Below are 17,410 nucleotides of genomic sequence, written 5' to 3' on the forward strand. Positions count from 1 at the left end.
ACCTATCCAATCCAATCCATCTACTCTGCACATCTTTGGGCTGTGGGGGCGAAACCCACGCAAACACGGGGAGAATGTGCAAACTCCACACGGACAGTGACCCAGAGCCGGGATCGAACCTGGGACCTCGGTGCTGTGAGAGACTGCAGTGCTAACCCACTGCGCCACCGTGCTGTCCTAACACCCTGTGCCTTTAACTCGCTGTTATTTTCTCAACAAATCCTGGGCCTCTGTAATTGCTGCCTGCAGGTTTTACATTCAAGTTGATATCTGTTTCTTGTATTTCTGTGCTTTTGACTTTAACTTGGCAATCTGGCATTAGCTGTCAGCTCTTGCTGAAGGGAAGCTGCTGACATGTGTGACAATCTGCGAATGCGAATAATAATTGTGTTCTTCCTCTCCATCGTTTCCTAATCTGTGCTTTTCTGTTCACTGCTCTGTCAGCTGGAAAACTTAGTTTACTTCAACCGTCTAAAAAACTCCAAGATTGTGATCAGTGATTTCCACCTGACCAAGTTGGAGAATGGGTTGATCAAGGAGCCTTGTGGCACACCAGAATACCTCGGTAAGACCGCAAAAGATCTCCATTGGCACATTGCGTGAAATGCCCAATGATATTCTTATCGTATTTCCCGAAAGAGAAGCATCGATCAATTTTCAAAGGCAGCGGGTTGGGCAACCTTTATTTACGGAAGTTGGTGTCAGCTCAGCCTTGTATAGGCAAAGGATCTCAGGGGGTTAAGTTTGACTTTGACACTTGCACGAAACAAGGGATAACGAATTGTTTTATACTCAACCCCATTTACTTTTCCATTGACCTTGGACAGATGTGAAAGAAGGATGCCTGTTCGACAACTCTGGTTTTGCCCTGCCTCTAAAGTTAAATTCCATGCCCTTTCGCATCCCCATGTTGTTAGGATACCGAATCTGGGGCGTCATTCTCCGACCCCCCAGAGGGGCGGAGAATGGCCGTTGGCCACCGTGAATCCCGCCCCCGCCCCCGCCGAAGTCTCCGAAGGGAGAAAAGTCGGCGGGGCGTTAATGTCGCCGCTGCCGTCGGGGAATGTCACGGGTCTGCGCAAGGCAGCCGATTTTCGGCCTGCCGATATTCTCCCTTCCGGATGGGCCGAAGTCCCGTCGACGTGATGACCATTCACGTCGACGTAAATTAAACCTCCTTTTCATCGGCGTGACCCTGTGCTCCAGGTTCACGCCGACCAGCGTGGAGGTGAGTGACGGCCTGGGGGGTTGGCTCTGGGCAGGCGATAGCGTGGCCGCAGTCTGAATGCGTGAGGAGAGGTGTGTCTCGGGTTGTGTGTGTGCGGCGGGGGGGTGGTTAGAGTGGGCTGGGCTCCGGGGGAGTGCCGGGAGGGGGGTCCGTGCCGGGGAGGAGGTTGGGGGGGTCCGTGCCGGGGAGGAGGTTGGGGGGGACCGTGCCGGGGAGGGGAATGGGGGTCCGTGCCGGGGAGGAGGTTGGGGTCCATGCCGGGGAGGAGGTTGGGGGGGTCCGTGCCGGGGAGGAGGTTTGGGGGGGGTCCGTGCCGGGGAGGAGGTTGGGGGCGTCCGTGCCGGGGAGGGGGATGGGGGGTCCGTGCCGGGGAGGAGGTTGGGGGTGGTCCGTGCCGGGGAGGAGGTTGGGGGGGGGGGGGGTCCGTGCCGGGGAGGGGGATGGGGGGTCCGTGCCGGGGAGGAGGTTGGGGTCCGTGCCGGGGAGGAGGTTGGGGGGGTCCGTGCCGGGGAGGGGGATGGGGGGTCCGTGCCGGGGAGGAGGTTGGGGGGTCCGTGCCGGGGAGGAGGTTGGGGGTGGTCCGTGCCGGGGAGGAGGTTGGGGGGGGTCCGTGCCGGGGAGGAGGTTGGGGGGGTCCGTGCCAGGGAGGAGGTTGGGGGGGTCCGTGCCGGGAAGGGGGATGGGGGTCCATGCCGGGGAGGAGGTTGGGGGGGTCCGTGCCGGGGAGGAAGTTGGGGGGGTCTGTGCCGGGGAGGAGGTTGGGGGGTTCCGTGCCGTAGAGGGGGATGGGGGGTCCATGCCGGGGAGGAGGTTGGGTAGGGTCCGTGCCGGGGAGGAGGTGGGGGGGGGGGGGGGCTCCGTGCCGGGGAGGAGGTTGGGGTCCGTGCCAGGGAGGAGGTTGGGGGGGTCCGTGCCGGGGAGGAGGTTGGGGGGGTTCCGTGCCGGGGAGGAGGTTGGGGGAGGTCCGTGCCGGGGAGGGGGATGCGAGGGCAAGTGAGTTGGTCCACCTGGCCAGGTGCCAGCCTCCAACAGTTGGACCCATGCGGTCCATGCCACCTGGCTGGGGGGAGGAGGGGATATGGGCAACGATGACATGTCGTCGTTCCCCTCCCCCCCACCAGGCCGTCATGTTTTCCGATCATCCAGCGATGTTGGCCGCCGTGGCGGCAGACGCTAATGTCCATGTTGCCCTGGATGAGGAGGAGGAGGAGCGTGCCAGAGAGGCGGCGCAGGCTGCCGCAGAGGGACAGGCGGCAGCCGCCCAGGCTGGAGGGACACCTGACCGACAGGACGAGGAGGGGGAGGAGGACGTCGCGGCCCCACGGCAACGGAGGCACCCGAGGCATCGGCGCCAGTGGCCGGCTCGCACATGGCCACTGGCGCCGATGCCCTCAGCGATGGCCTGCAGAGACTGGGCCATGGCCTGCTGAGACTGGGCCATGGCCTGCAGAGACTGGGCCATGGCCTGCTGAGACTGGGCTATGGCGTTGAGCGCCTCTGCCATCTGGCGCTGGCACTGGCTCATGGCCTCCTATGAGAGGGCAGCCATGTCCTGGGCCACAGACGCCGCCTGCACGGAAAGCCCCAGGCCTCGCAAACCGTTCCCCATGTCTGACACCGTCGCACCCATTGCCTCCACCTAGGACGCCACCCGTGCGGTGTCAGCTTGGGTGGCACGCATGACCGGCACCACTCCCAGCTCCTGGATGCGGGTGGACTCCTCCACCTGCGACTGCAGCCGCCGCAAGCCGGCCGTCACACTCTTCGCTCGTCTCCGGTTCGGTGGTTTCATCGGATCTATGTGTGGGTGTGGTAACTCCAGGAACCCGGGATCCATCTGGGCGGCAGATGTTCGCTTGGGCTGAGCTGCCCTCCAACCACCCGGCCCCTCTGCTGCTCCTACCTCCACCTGCTGTACCGGGACGGCTGTGTTGTGCGCACCAGTGAGTGTACCAGACGCCTCATCACTAAAGTGCCCAACCGAGGTGAGTGTTTCTGCGATGGTGGAGGGTGTTGGTGACAGCAGTGGCGTTGTGTCGTGCTCTTCGTCCCACTCTGAGTCCATGGCACTTTGGGGTGGGGGTTCGTCTCCACCCATCCACTCTGAGTCACTGTCCGGTATTTCGTCTTCCTGGGTAGTGCTGTCCCGGGTAGGGGTGTCCTGGGCAGTGCTGTCCCGGGTAGTGGTGTCCTGGGTAGTGGTGTCCTGGGTAGTGGTGTCCTGGGTAGTGGTGTCCTGGCTCGGATGTGACGGGGGCCTGTGGCTGCCCCCCTCGTCGCTGGGTGGTCGCTCCCGCACATGACGGGGGTGTCGTCTCCCTGTTGCTCCAGGTCTCTCCGTCTCCCGTGGTGTGCGATGGGGAGAGGGATATGGGGGAGGGGGATATGGGGGAGGGGGGATATGGGGAGGGGGGAATATGGGGGAGGGGGGAATATGGGGGATATGGGGGAGGGGGGATATGGGGGAGGGGGGATATGGGGGAGGGGGGATATGGGGGATATGGGGGAAGGGGATATGGGGGAGGGGGGATATGGGGGATATGGGGGAGGGGGGATATGGGGGAGGGGGGGGTGATGGGGGATATGGGGAGGGGAGATATTGGGGAGGGGGGATATGGGGGATATGGGGGATATGGGGGAGGGGGATATGGGGGAGGGGGGGATATGGGGGAGGGGGGATATGGGGAGGCTCACCCTGCCTGCTCTGACGAGGTCGTTCACCTTCTTGTGGCACTGGGTGCCTGTCCGTGGTGTCAGGGCTGCAGCGGTGACGGCCTCTGCCACTTCCCTCCACAGACGCCGGCTGTGGCGTGGGGCAACTCTGCGGCCGTGCCCGGGATACAGGGCGTCCCTCCTCTGCTCCACTGCGTCCAGGAGCGCCTCCACATCCCGTGACTCGAACCTCGGGGCTGAGTGGCGGCCAGCCATCCAGTCGGGTGTTCCGGTCGGGTGTTCCGGTCGGGTGGGGGGGAGCAGCGGGACCTTATGAGCCGTCACGCCGTGCGGCGCGTATGATGCTGCATGGCGTGAACCACGTGCGCAAGCGCGGATCCCGTTACGTCGCTGCTAGCCCATTTCGGGCCGGAGACTTTCGACCCATTTTTCCGACGTGACGCAAGTCGGATTTGCGCCATTTTTTGCGCCGATCGGCGGACTTTCCGCCGATAACGGAGAATTTCGCCCCTGACCCCCAACATTTATTTGGGTACCAGACAAGAATCCGAAACAATTCTTTTTTTCATTTGTAACACTGTGAGGAAAGGATGCTTCACCCCGGGAGTGATGTCCAATCTTTTATAATAAAACACATTTTAATTTAACCACAGAATTAACCACATTAACATCAATGAAAATAGCTTGACAATTATCAGTTACACAGTTCTTAAACTCAAGGAAAAACTTAAATCTACTGGGCGGGATTCTCTCGGTGCGGGGCCGGGCCGGAGAACCCCCGCGACCGTCGCGAATCGCGCCACGCCTCCCCGACGCCGGCACGCGATTCTCTGCTGGCGCCAGAGTAGTTGCCGCACCGCCAGTCGCGGTCCACTCTACGTAGCCGGCCCGCCGATTCTCGGCCTGGGATGGGCCAAGCGGCCGTCGTGAAATCGCCGAGTCCCGCCGGTACCGCCACACCTGCCCTCAGCCGGTGGGACCTCGGCGTGGAAGGATCGGGGGGCGGCCTGTGGCGGGGGGGGGGGGTCCGACCCCAGGGCGGGGCCTCCGATGTGGCCTTGCCCGCGATCGGGGCACACCGGTCGACGGGCCAGCCTCTCTGGTTGGGGGCCTCCTTTCCTACGCGCCGGCCCCTGTAGTCCTGCGCCATGTTGCGCGTTGGCGCCGGCGCCACTGCGCATTCTCAGATCCCACGATGCCCAGTTTGTGCCAGGATCAGCAACTGGAGCAGCGTGAACCGCTCCAGTGCCATGCTGGCCCCCTGTAGGGGCCAGAATTAATCGTGGGGTCGGCACGTTCACGCCGTCAGAAAACGCGACGGCGTTTACGACGGCGTGGACACTCTGCCGCGGGATTAGAGAATCCCGGCCCCTATCTATACCTGCTACTAACTCCAATTAAGCAACTCAATACCGTTCAAATGCCACTTATAAATAAAGTTAACAAACCAGGTTTACTTGCTTAGCTGTGTAGAAACATTTGAAGAGAATTCCTTTCAAGAGCATATCCAGTACAATTCTGTCTTGTCAGACTCAAATCCCATGGCAAACTGCAAAACTACAGACAGACATGACTCCTGTAATTAATTAAATCACCTGTATCTCACTAAGTTCCATGACCTGCTTAGCTCGGGCTAAACAGTATTCCACCATTAATGATCTACACTCCACAGAATCTCCAGCAATCAAAAGACAATTCCATTCACCCTTTATCGGAAACCAGGTAAGCAATTACCTCACTCTTTTACAACTCCTTAATTACAGCTCAAGCAGACACACAGTCTAATTTAACCAAGGATTTTTAATGATATTACTGCAACAAATATTTACCTTAACCCTGGGCGGAATTTTCCCCCCCCCCCCACACCAGGTGGGTGAATCGCTGGGGCGCCGCGCATGTCCCGCCACGCCGCCCCGACACCCGCACGCGATTCTCCCAACCCCCCCCAAACCGGCGCGGCTACAATCACGGCTGGCCGCTGGGAGAATCACCGCTCGACGTTTGCAATGGGCGAGCGGCGATTCTCCGGCCCGGATGGGCCGAGCGGCCTGCCCAATACGATGGGTTCCCGCCGGCGCCATCCACACCTGGTCGCTGCCGGTGGGAACAGCCCGGGAACAGCTGGGGGGGAGGCCTGTGGGAGGGGGGGGGGGTTCCTGCACCGGGGGGGGCCTCAAATGGGGTCTGGCCCATGATCGGTGCCCACCGATCGGCGGGCCGGCCTCTCTGAAGGAGGACCTCCTTTCCTCCGCCGCCCCGCAAGATCCATCCGACATCTTCTTGCGGGGCAGCCTCTGGGAGGACGGTAACCGCGCATGCGCGGGTGACGTAATTTACGCCGCGCCGGCCGTGTCATTTACACGCCGCTGCTTTTACGCGTTGCCGCGGCCCAGTCCGCGTAAATGACGCGACGCCGCTCCTAGCACCCCGGGGGCGGGAGAATAGGGGGCTGGGAGCAGGCTTCGACGGCGGAGTGAAACACTCCGGTTTTCGCTCCGGCGTCGGCACTTAGACTCCCGATGGGAAACTTGTACCCCCTGTCTTTTAAAAACATTACTGCAACAGATTTAAATATATTAAATAATTTCCACATTGATCACACATCAGGGGTGGGATTCTCCGACCCCCCCCCCCCCCGGGGCCGGGTCGGAGAATCGCTGGGGGCTGGCGTGAATCCCGCCCCCGCCGGTTGCCGAATTCTCCGGCACTGAATATTCTCCTCAAGGTGAGGGCCTGGCCCCTAAAGGTGCAGAGAAATCCGCACATTTGGGGCATCCCGACGCCGGAGTGGTTCCCGCCACTCCATCCCGTCGGGGCCCCGCCGGGTCGGGGAGAATCCCGGCCATGATCTCGTTCTGACTCTTTTTGTTCTAAGGAATCTCTTTATATTTGGTGTTTACTTCATGGGATCCACAAAATGTTATAATTAGATGGAGGTGGTGGTACAGTGGCATTTTCACTAGACCAGAGTCCCAGGGTCCGGGTTCGAATCCCACTACGGCAGATGGTGAATTTTGAATTCAATAAAAACCTAGAATTAAAAGTTTAATGGTAACCATGAAACCATTGTCATAAAAACCCATCTGGTTCACTAATGTCCTTCAGAGAAGTAAATCTGCCGTCCTTACCTGGCCTGGCCTACACGTGACTCCAGACCCACAGCAATGTGGTTGACTCTGAAATGGCCGAGCAAGCCACTCGGTTCAAGGGTAATTATGGATGGGCAATAAATGATGGAACAGCCAGCAATGCCCACATCCCATGAATTTTTTATAAAACCCTCTAAATCCTCTTTTCCTTATTGACTTGGATCAAAACCTTAGAGCAGGTTGTAGAAAAAACGGGCGCAATTCTCCGATCGTGTTTCACGACGCCGCGAAACGGGCGCAGGCACCAACGAGGGGGGCAGCACGGTGCTGGAGCGGCAGCCTCACTCCCTGGCAAGCACTGGGGGCGGCGCCAACCCGTGCATGCGGAGTGGCTTTTCAGAACGCGCCGGCCCCGATGCAACATGGCGCGGGGGTTCTGGGGCCAGACGCACAACAAAGTAGGCTCGGGGGGGGGGGGGGGGGGGAGGCCAGCCCGCCGATTGGTGGGCCCCTATCGCGGGCCAGACCCCATCGGAGGCCCCCCCCGGGGACGGAGCCCCCCCTCCCCCCCCCCCCCCGAAAGGCCGCCTCCCGACCCTTCGCGCAGAGTTCCCACCGGCTGCGAGCAGGTGTGGACGGCGCCAGCGGGACTCTGCTTTTTCCGTGCGGCTGCTCGGCCCATCCGGGCCGGCGAATCGGTGGCGCCGGCGCAAATGGCGCAGGTTCTCCGCACCTCGGCGATTCGCGTGCCACCGTCGGGGCGGCGTGGCGCGGTTGCAGCGCTTCTCCGGCCCGGCGTGGGGCTCGGAGAATCCCGCCCATCATACTTGCAGCACAGAGCTCCATGCATTGGGAGTTTACATCTGGAATTCAGGTGTGGTTGTCAACAGACCACTCCTGCTTTCACTTGGGTTTAAGTTACTCCTGCGAGATGTGCTGACCACTAAAACCAAGCCTCAGATGTGCACTCCCAGTATTTCAAGCTCCAAGATTGGCCTGGTGGACTCCCATTGACATGCAAACCATTTTTCAATGAGAGAAAGCAAAATTCACTCCTTCCGAAGGTGAATCTACAGTCTCAACAAAACTGCCAATCAGGATTGTAATCCTCTTCAAACGCACTGAGCACAGGTGCGTTCTGTAAAAATGCTTTGGCTGTTTATTACAACATCCTAATGGCTGTCGTTCAGAGGTCGGGAGGTGCAGGTCCTTTGTCTCCTTTCCATCTCTGTCCCTCTGTCTCTCTCTCTCATTTTTAAAGTAATTATCAGTCTAAGAAAAATCCAGACAGGTTAGAGAAGAAGAACATGAATATGTCACGCAATGGGCACTGGACTAGCAAACCAGAGTCTATCAGCTTAAATACCGCCAAAGGCACTGAGAATCTAGTCCCTTGCAGGTAAGCAACATTTAAATGAATTGTTTGCAGAAAAACCCTCACTAATGTATTTCAGGAAAGAGAAGCTCCTATCCCAACCTGGTCCGACTCACATGCTGCAACATGACTAAATAACGAGAAACTATTTCCAATAACTGTCAGGTCAATAAGCAGAGGGCATGGGTGTGGTAGTCACCACTAGTGGCATATTATCTGTATTACGGCACTGCCCCTATATTAGAGGTACAATGGTAAATCCCTGCCTGCTGGCTCCGCCCAGCAGGCGGCGTATGAAAGTGTGTGCTCTCCGTGCTGCAGCCATTCTGGTTCCAGCTACAGGAGGCACAACATCTTTGTTCAATAAAGCCTCGATTGTTCCACCATTCTCGTCTTTGTGGTAATTGATAGTGTATCAACATGGGTTTAATGTGATTGACTAAAGAACGATGAGGGAAATCTGATTTTACACAACAGGTGATTAGGATTGGGAATGCACTACCTAGTAGGGTGATGCAAACAGATTCACAAATGACCTTCAAAAGAGTATTGGCTAAATGCGTGAAGGGATAAAGATCTTGGGCAAGAGCTATAGAGCTGAATTTTAAGTACTGTGGGTGGGGAAGGGGTGGGTGGGGGAGGTGTATTTCTCGTGGGGCGAGGGGAGGCACATAAAATAGAACGGGCACCCAGCTTCCCGCCCACCCCTGAGCTTACACCCATAATGGAGAGGGGGAGGTGGGCAAACGCCAAAATTGGCAGCCATATTTAAATGGATAATGAGGGGTCATTAAGCCAATTGACCCTGATAATACGTTGCCTCCGACATATAACGTTTGGTATGGGCAGCCAGTTGGGAGTGGAAAGCCCAACTTTTAAACTTAAATGTTTAAAGGAAGGACGAGGATGGTCGCTCTTTATGGGCTGCCCTTTGCCGGTCGCAACCCCCCCCCCGCAAATGGTTGAATCCCCCCTCCCTCTTACCCACTTCCTTGCTTCAAAGAATGCCGCCCCCCGCCCCCCCCCCCCCCCCCCCCCCCCCCCGCCCCACTCCAACCCTTCTCTCTGATCTCCCCAAGCCCTCCTGATCCAAGGCCCCAGATTTACCTGCTACAAGGGTTCACGGGTCTTGATTTTATTTCTGCAGCCCTGGCAGCTGCTGCAGACGCCTTGCTGGTACTGCCAGGACTGGTGGAGCTGCCGGCCAATCGGATTGGCCGGCAGCTCCAGAGGGGTGGCGTTCTGTCCCAGTGAGGGAGGGGGGGGAAGGTTCCACTTGGCCCTCGTTTATGGCTTTATGAGCAGGTTGGCGAGGAGCACATCGCTCCACGTTGACATTGCTTTATGGGGAGGAGTTGCGGCATCCGCTAACCCCCCTCCATCCTCCCAGTGCTATTCAGCCCATGTAGTGGGACTAACTAGATGGTGCTCTAGGAGAACCAGCATAGACTCGATGGGACGAATGGTCACCTTCAATGCTGCAGTATGCTAACATTCCATGACTAAGAATGTCCTGAGGACAAGCAAGGATAGCAAATAAATGGTCGCATTGCTCAAATCCTAACAACAAACTTTTAAAATGAGAGCGATTATAATAAATCCGACAATCGAATCATTATGTCACCATTTTTTTTATCACTCTGCTCATTATATTGATGACAGACATCCAGTCCTGGAATACAAATCGCAGCATAATTAGTATCAATCACCATTCAAACCATCAGAGTTCAATTGTTACACCCACAGTTTAATTTATGTTGCTGAATTGTTTCAAACACATGTTTTTAACATCACTGCTTTCTGCTTGCTGTGAGGTTCCTATTAATTGATTTTATGTTTCATAAACAGGATTGTAGGAAAAAGGGCATATTAAAGGATGTCGCACAAACGTTTCTTTCAGAGTAGAAAGAGGGAGATTCTCAATCGGGTTGTATGGGCTGAGACATCCCAGCCTGATTTGCCTGCCTCTCAGTGAGAGTTCAGTTGAAAAATGAAATGAAATGAAAATCGCTTATTGTCACAAGTAGGCTTCAAATGAAGTTACTGTGAAAAGCCCCTAGTTGCCACATTCTGGCGCCTGTTCGGGGAGGCTGGTACGGGAATTGAACCCGCTCTGCTGGCCTGCCTTGGTCTGCTTTAAAAGCCAGCTATTTAGCCCTGTGCTAAACCAGCCCCAAGTTATCACTTACAAAGCCAATGACACAAAGAGATGGGAAAGTGGGATTAAATAGAAAATCCACCTTGATGAAAACATTTAGCTCGCTCCCAATTGAATTATTTCAGCATCTTAACGTTGCAAAGAAGTTACAATTACTTGCTTTTTATGATACGTGCCAGTACAGTTAACTGTGATTGACAGTGACCACAGGAATCTTAGTTTCTCTTCTCCCTCAATCCTAACATGGGGGGCGGGGGGGCAGCACGCCTCTGATATTTAGGTTAATCAGCTGCAGACTGGATTTCCCAGAGTTTTAAAAAATATATTTAGAGTGCCCAATTCATTCATTCCAATTAATGGGCAATTTAGCGTGGCCAATCCACCTAACCTGCACATCTTTGGGTTGTGGGGGCAAAACCCACGCAGACACGGGGAGAATGTGCAAACTCCACACGGTCAGTGACCCAGAGCCGGGATCGGACCTGGGACCTCAGCTCCATGAGGCAGCAGTGTTAACCACTACGCCGCATGCTGCCCCAGGATTTCCCAGAGTTAGAGATACCCAGCAGCTAAAGGGAAACCAGAACTGCTGGATCCGGCGTTTTTTCCAGCACTGCTACTGAGTCAGGATTTGCAGGAGTGCTTCTCTCTCTGGTCCACTAAACTTCCCTGACATGACTTCCCTCCCTCCCCACAATTTCCCCCACCTGTGATCTACAGGCCCAGCAGCAGAAGCCCCCCTCCCCACCCCGCCTCGAATTTCCCCAACAATCTCTCTCCTCATGATCCACTGACCTCTCCCCCTCCCCACCACCACCCACAGTCACCTGACTGACCCCAATATGCTTCCATGGGGCTGGTTTAGCACACTGGGCTAAATCACTGGCTTTTAAAGCAGACCAAGGCAGGCCAGCAGCACGGTTCGATTCCTGGACCAGCCTCCCCGAATAGGCCCCGGAATGTGGCGACTAGGGGCTTTTCACAGTAACTTCATTGAAGCCTTCTCGTGACAATAAGCGATTTTTATTTTCATTTCATCCCCACCATCCTTCTCCCTGAAACCTGTCACTGACAATCGCTTCTTCTCCCCTGCCGTAACCTCTCCCCACCTCCTTTCCGATCTCCAGCTGTGACCTTGTGCCTGCACAGGCCTTGCTGCCCGATAGCCAAACAGCCTCTCAATCAGGCCGGCTATCCAGGCGGGAAGCAGAGAGAGAAATTAACATGTTAAGTTTAAGTTCAGCAGGGAATCTGTGATTCCAGGCATCCTGATCACTTGAAATCACTCCCACTGCCTTCCCTGTAAATATTGGGGCCTCTGAATGAACGTCTGTCTGTTCTTTCCCCATTGCCCTATACATTGTTTCCCTTCGCGCATACTCTCCAACTCTCATTTATTAAATATGCTTCCCCCACCCTTTCAGGCAGCAAGGTCACAATATAAACAATAAACATTTCCTCGTGTCCCCTCTGATTCTTTAGTCAATCATTTTAAGTCAGCTGCTTCAGGCACTGTAAACAGTTTCTCCTTATTTACTCTATCAATCCATTCATGACTTTGATGCGTAACTTGTTTCAAGAATTGTCCAGAAGGAAAAGCCAAGAAAACCTGCACGTGAGTGGTACTCGTCCCAACTGGTCTTGTATACCTTAAAATGGAACTCCAGTTGGGACCAATACCACTCATTCCCAAGTTTTACTGGCGTTTCCAGTGAAGGTATGAAGCAGTATTTTCGGAACCGAGTAGTTGAGTGAAAAGGCCTGTGTCTTAGGGGCTAACAAAGACCACGGAGAGTGCTCCCAAATTGCTCTATTTCACAATTGTCTGTTTCATGTCAAATTTCCAGCTCCAGAGGTGGTTGGACGACAGAAATATGGACGACCCGTTGACTGCTGGGCCATCGGAGTGATCATGTACATACTGTACGTACTATGTCATTTGGGCTTGTGGTTACAGGAGTGTCGGGGAGTCTATCTTTCATGTTATGCTTGCTTTCAGGTGTATGGAAACTGCCAGTAAATCATTATACCTCAAGAATTAACTTTGAAAATGCCATTTTGCCTCCTGGTCATCTTCCAACCTGGTTTGAACTTTGAATGAATCAAAACAATTTCATTGAGAAAACTTTTAATTCGGCCATCCAGAAAGGTAAATTGAGGGTGGAATGCCCCCACAGGAAAGGGGGAGGGATGGAGTTAAACTGTGCCTGTGAGAATATGCACAGCCATCCATTGATCTGCATACTTTTCCCGTACCGGCCTCCCCGAACAGGCACCGGAATGTGGCGACGAGGAGCTTTTCACAGGAACTTCTTTGAAGCCTACTTGTGATTATTATTATTATTATTACTTAAGTGAATTTTAAAGGAGTAATAAAAGAGATCACTTGCAGGGAAGAAGGAAACAGCTCATGACAAATGGTTCCCCCATTCCCTGACTTAAAGCAGAGGCCATGGGTGGTAATTTCTGGTGTTGGCTCAGGCAAGGAAAGGCTTGTGCACCTCATTAGCTGCACCGCCAGCTATTCCCACCATATTTTTAAACACCTTGTAAAATAAAATGCTGTAGGCGAGGCTCACCCCGTCGCACTGGTGGGGCGGGATTGGAAAAAGGCAACAGTTGGGAATCCGAAGATCAAATGAGCCCTGATCTCCGCTGTAAAAAATGGAACCCCTTCCCCAAGTTCAAGGAGACCCCCACTCCCGGCACTGCTCCCCAGGCACCATAGCAGTGCCACCTGGAAATGTCGACGGCAGTGCCAAGGTGCCAGTGCCAGGTTACTGCCCCGACATATCCCCCCCCCCCCTCCCCCGGGGCTATACCTACAAATACGCCCCAGCAGCTACCAAGTAATAGCTTCAAGTTTGTGAAAAGCAATTGCAAACCTTGCTAATGTCTCGTGACATTGGCGAGGGGAGAATTCCAAAGGTGGCGGGGGGGGGGGGGGGATGATATGGCGGGGGAGCCCCACTAATTAGATTAAAATGTCTGGAGGAATGGTGGGAACCTCGTTACGTCACCAGCGGGAGGCTTGGAAAATCACAAAACAAGATCTTGCCAGCGGGGTTCCTGTTTTCCGAGTCATGCGAGACTTTGCACCTGTGTCACTATTTGCGTTCACAGTGGACACAGATACAAATTCATGGCCCGTCCAACACACCTGGTGAAGTGACATGTTGTGATGAGAGTTATGAAAGACTGCAGGAGATTAGGATACCATATATGTGTTAGCATGATGGGCAACTGGATGGCAAATGCAATTGTAATGCATAAAAATATTAATCAGTGTCCACTTGTCAGCCAGTCATTATTAATATTACAATAATATTATATTATATTCTCATATTACTTATTACTTGCCCCTTGGTGTTTCTCAGCTTGACCCATACAGATTCCAAATTGTTGGAGCTAATAGTCCTTCCTCACTATTGCGTTAATTTCCTCTATGACCAGCACTGCCACTCCATCACCTTTTCCTTTTTGTCTGTCCTTTCTAAATACTGAATACCACTGGATGTGTGGTTCCCATTCCTGGTCACCCTGCAGCCATCTCTCTGTAATCCTGATTATATCATACCCATTTACATCCATTTGCGCGATTAATTCATCCGCTTTATTGCGAATGTTCCACGCGTTGAGGCACATAGCCTTCAGGCTTGTCTTTTTAACATTACTTGTCCCACTCCTAATATTTTTCACTGTGGCCCTGTTTAAATCTGGCCCTTAGTTTCTCTGCCTATCTTCTTATTTCCCTTTCTATCTTTTGTTTTTGTCCTTGACTTCCCCCTCCTCTGACTCCTTGCATAGGGTCCCATCTCCCTGCCTTTTTAGTTTAAACCCTTCCCGGCCACTCATTAACAATTGTCCCAACAAAGAAGATCAAGATGATGTGCTCCCATTGTTAAACTGCACGATAGATAACAGTTGCAATCATGAAAGGCATGTGAGTTGAGGGGGATGGTTAAACATAGTCCAGCAATGTAGTCAGTGAGGAAGTCGGTGATCGAGCTAAGGAACAAAGTGAGAGGTAGACAAGAATCCTGGAAAATCCCAGAAGTTGAGCTGCTAACTGCAGAACAGAAAGCACCATGGGGTGCTGGAAGAGGATGATGTCCTGGTTGGGTGTGTTCCTTGTCTGATCAGAGAGTGCCTTCAGCATATTATCAAACAGGAAATGGCAATGGCACCTATTAAAACAGGACTTATCACTAATACAATTAACAAAGCAGATTGTTTGGAAAATGCAAATTAAAGAATCTCTTAGTAATAAACCAGCCACACATTTTCATCAAATCCTATCTGGAAGCTTAACAAAGCACTAGTTGACAGTTTATTGCAAAAGATGGCATCTACTGAATTAAGTGGCAGTCTGTTCCAAGTGAGTTGGCAACCCGTGCACTAGCTTGAGATAGCAGCCTATTCCAACCAGTTTGATGTTCATTGCCTCAGGTGGCAGTTAACAGCTCTAAGTGTGAAGAACTTTGTCTTCAGATTTGCTTATTCACACACAGCTATTGAAAGTCGAGCTGTTCCTGCAGCATTTCTTTTAACACAGTAATTTACTGAGCCTTCATGAATTTGGCTCTCTCTAGTTAATGCCGGGAGGGAATGCCAGGTTTGCAACAGACTCAATGGTTTGAAGCTGCCTTGCAACGCACCGGGTGGGGCAGTGGCGTCAAGTGACAAACTCTCTCTATTGACCAGGGGAAATGACACCTACGCTGTATCGGGTGTGGAGCAGAATAATCAGGTGAGAGCAAAGGCCATTCAACTTGAAATCGAGACTGAATGCGGCATAGATCAATCGGATGAAAGACTCCGTCCCTCACCCTCTTGTGATAAACTGGCCAAAGGCCTGAATCTTAGGCCCGACACAGAATTGGAAACTTTAACTTAAACCTCAGTCAGAACCATAGGCCGGCCTGATAGGAATTCAAACAGCCAAGTTCAAATATGCTGGTCAGAGGCAGCAGGCCAGGGCTGCCGTGTACGCAGGAGGTCGGAGATAATAAGCTCTATTCGGATAGGTCAATTGTTGTGGATTGCCCAGGTGCAGCCAGACTTTCTGGCACCTCAATTTCCCACCATTACCTTATATAGGATAAGGTTACCTGCGGACAATGCACCTGAGGATGGACACCTGGGGGAGTTCTTGGTGACCTGCAGAGTTGGAATCGGCTACTCCATTGGGTGTTGCGACCACTGCCCAGTGACCTCATTGGGTGAGGGCCAGAGGGGCGTGAAGAGGGGAATTGGAAGGGACACGCAGATACCTTCCCTAGCGAAGACTCAATACAGAGACTACAGACCAGACTCAGCGGCAAACCAGAGTCGGACGGAAGAGACCTGTAAGATCCACCTTTGCAGACGAGGGTCCTGAGACAACTGAGACTCAGAGGATTGGACCCGCAGCTTGATCATGTTCATAGGCAAGGGTAGTATTAGAATCTTAAGCAGATAGTGGGCGAGATTCTCCGACACCCCGCCGGGTCGGAGAATCGCCGGGGGCTGGCGTGAATCCTGCCGCCGCCGGTTGCCGAATTCTCCGGCACCGGATATTCGGCGGGGGCGGGAATCGCGCCACGCTGGTTGACGGGCCCCCCCCCCGCGATTCTCCGGCCCGGATGGGCCGAAGTCCCGCTGCTAAAATGCCTGCCCCGCCGGCGTAGATTAAACCACCTACCTTGCCGGCGGGACAAGACGGCGCGGGCGGGCTCCGGGATCCTGGGGGGGGGCGCGGGGCGATCTGGCCCCGGGGGGTGCCCCCACGGTGGCCTGGCTCACGATCGGGGCCCACCGATCCATGGGCGGGCCTGTGCCGTGGGGGCACTCTTTCCCTTCCGCCTTCGCCACGGTCTCCACCATGGCGGAGGCGGAAGAGACGCCCTCCACTGCGCATGCGCAGGAATGCCGTCAGCGCCCGCTAACGCTCCCACGCATGCGCCGACGGAGATGTCATTTCCGCGCCAGCTGGCGGGGCACCAAAGGCCATTTCCGCCAGCTGTCGGGGCGGAAATTAGTCCGGCGCGGACCTAGCCCCTTAAGGTTGGGGCTCGGCCCCCAAAGATGCGGAGCATTCCGCGCCTATGGGGCGGCGCGATGCCCGACTGATTTGCGCCGTTTTGGGCGCCAGTCGGCGGACATCGTGCCGATACCGGAGAATTTCGCCCAATATTGGGGATAATTTGGGAGAATAACTGTTTTATTGTACTTGTGAATAAATTTGGGTTGAATCGGGAACCAGTGTTTGTTCTTTGTTATCTCGCAAATAAGGGTAAAACGTTTTACTAATAAACTGGTCGAAATGTCTGATAGTTTACAGACAACACTCTTTCTTTCAATTGTAAGGGTCTGAAGTGACATAAGGTCTGAGCAATCCCCATTCAGTTTCCTCATGAGGAAGACACTGGGCAGGATTCTCCCCTACCCGGCGAGGCAGGGGGTCCCGGCGGGATGGAGTGGCGGGAACCTTTAGGGGCCAAGCCCTCACCTTGAGGGGCTAGGCCCTCGCCGGAGTGGTTGCCGCGCCACCAGCCGGCGGGAAAGGCCTTTGGCGCCACGCCAGTCGGGGCCGAAAGGACTTCGCCGGGCGGCGGAAGACTCTGAATGCGCGGGAGGGTCAGCGGCTGCTGACGTCATCCCCGCGCATGCGCGCGGGGGGGGGGGGTCTCTTCCATGTCGGCCATGGTGAAGATTGTGGCCAAGGCAGAGGGAAAAGAGTGCCCCCACGGCACAGGCCCGCCCGCGGATCGGTGGGCCCCGATCGCGGGCCAGGCCACCGTGAGGGCACCCCCCCCGGGCCAGGTCCCCCCAGGATCCCGAGCCCGCCCGCGCCGCCTAGTCCCACCGGGAAGAGAGGTGGTTTGATCCTCGCCGGCGGGACAGGC

General features: G+C 54.8%; 1 protein-coding gene across 6 annotated transcripts in view; it reads left to right on the forward strand.

Annotated features, from left to right (window-relative positions):
* camkva (CaM kinase-like vesicle-associated a) overlaps positions 1-17,410 on the forward strand; it is a 175,461-nt gene that overhangs the window by 140,113 nt on the left and 17,938 nt on the right. For all 6 annotated transcript variants that reach the window (XM_072472924.1, XM_072472928.1, XM_072472925.1 and 3 more), the window contains exons 6-7: positions 445-565; positions 12,371-12,446. In XM_072472924.1, the coding sequence (XP_072329025.1) occupies positions 445-565; positions 12,371-12,446 (197 nt within the window). The remainder of the gene's footprint in view (positions 1-444; positions 566-12,370; positions 12,447-17,410) is intronic.

This window comes from Scyliorhinus torazame, chromosome 13, assembly GCF_047496885.1.
Source record: "Scyliorhinus torazame isolate Kashiwa2021f chromosome 13, sScyTor2.1, whole genome shotgun sequence".
Classification (NCBI taxonomy): domain Eukaryota; kingdom Metazoa; phylum Chordata; class Chondrichthyes; order Carcharhiniformes; family Scyliorhinidae; genus Scyliorhinus; species Scyliorhinus torazame.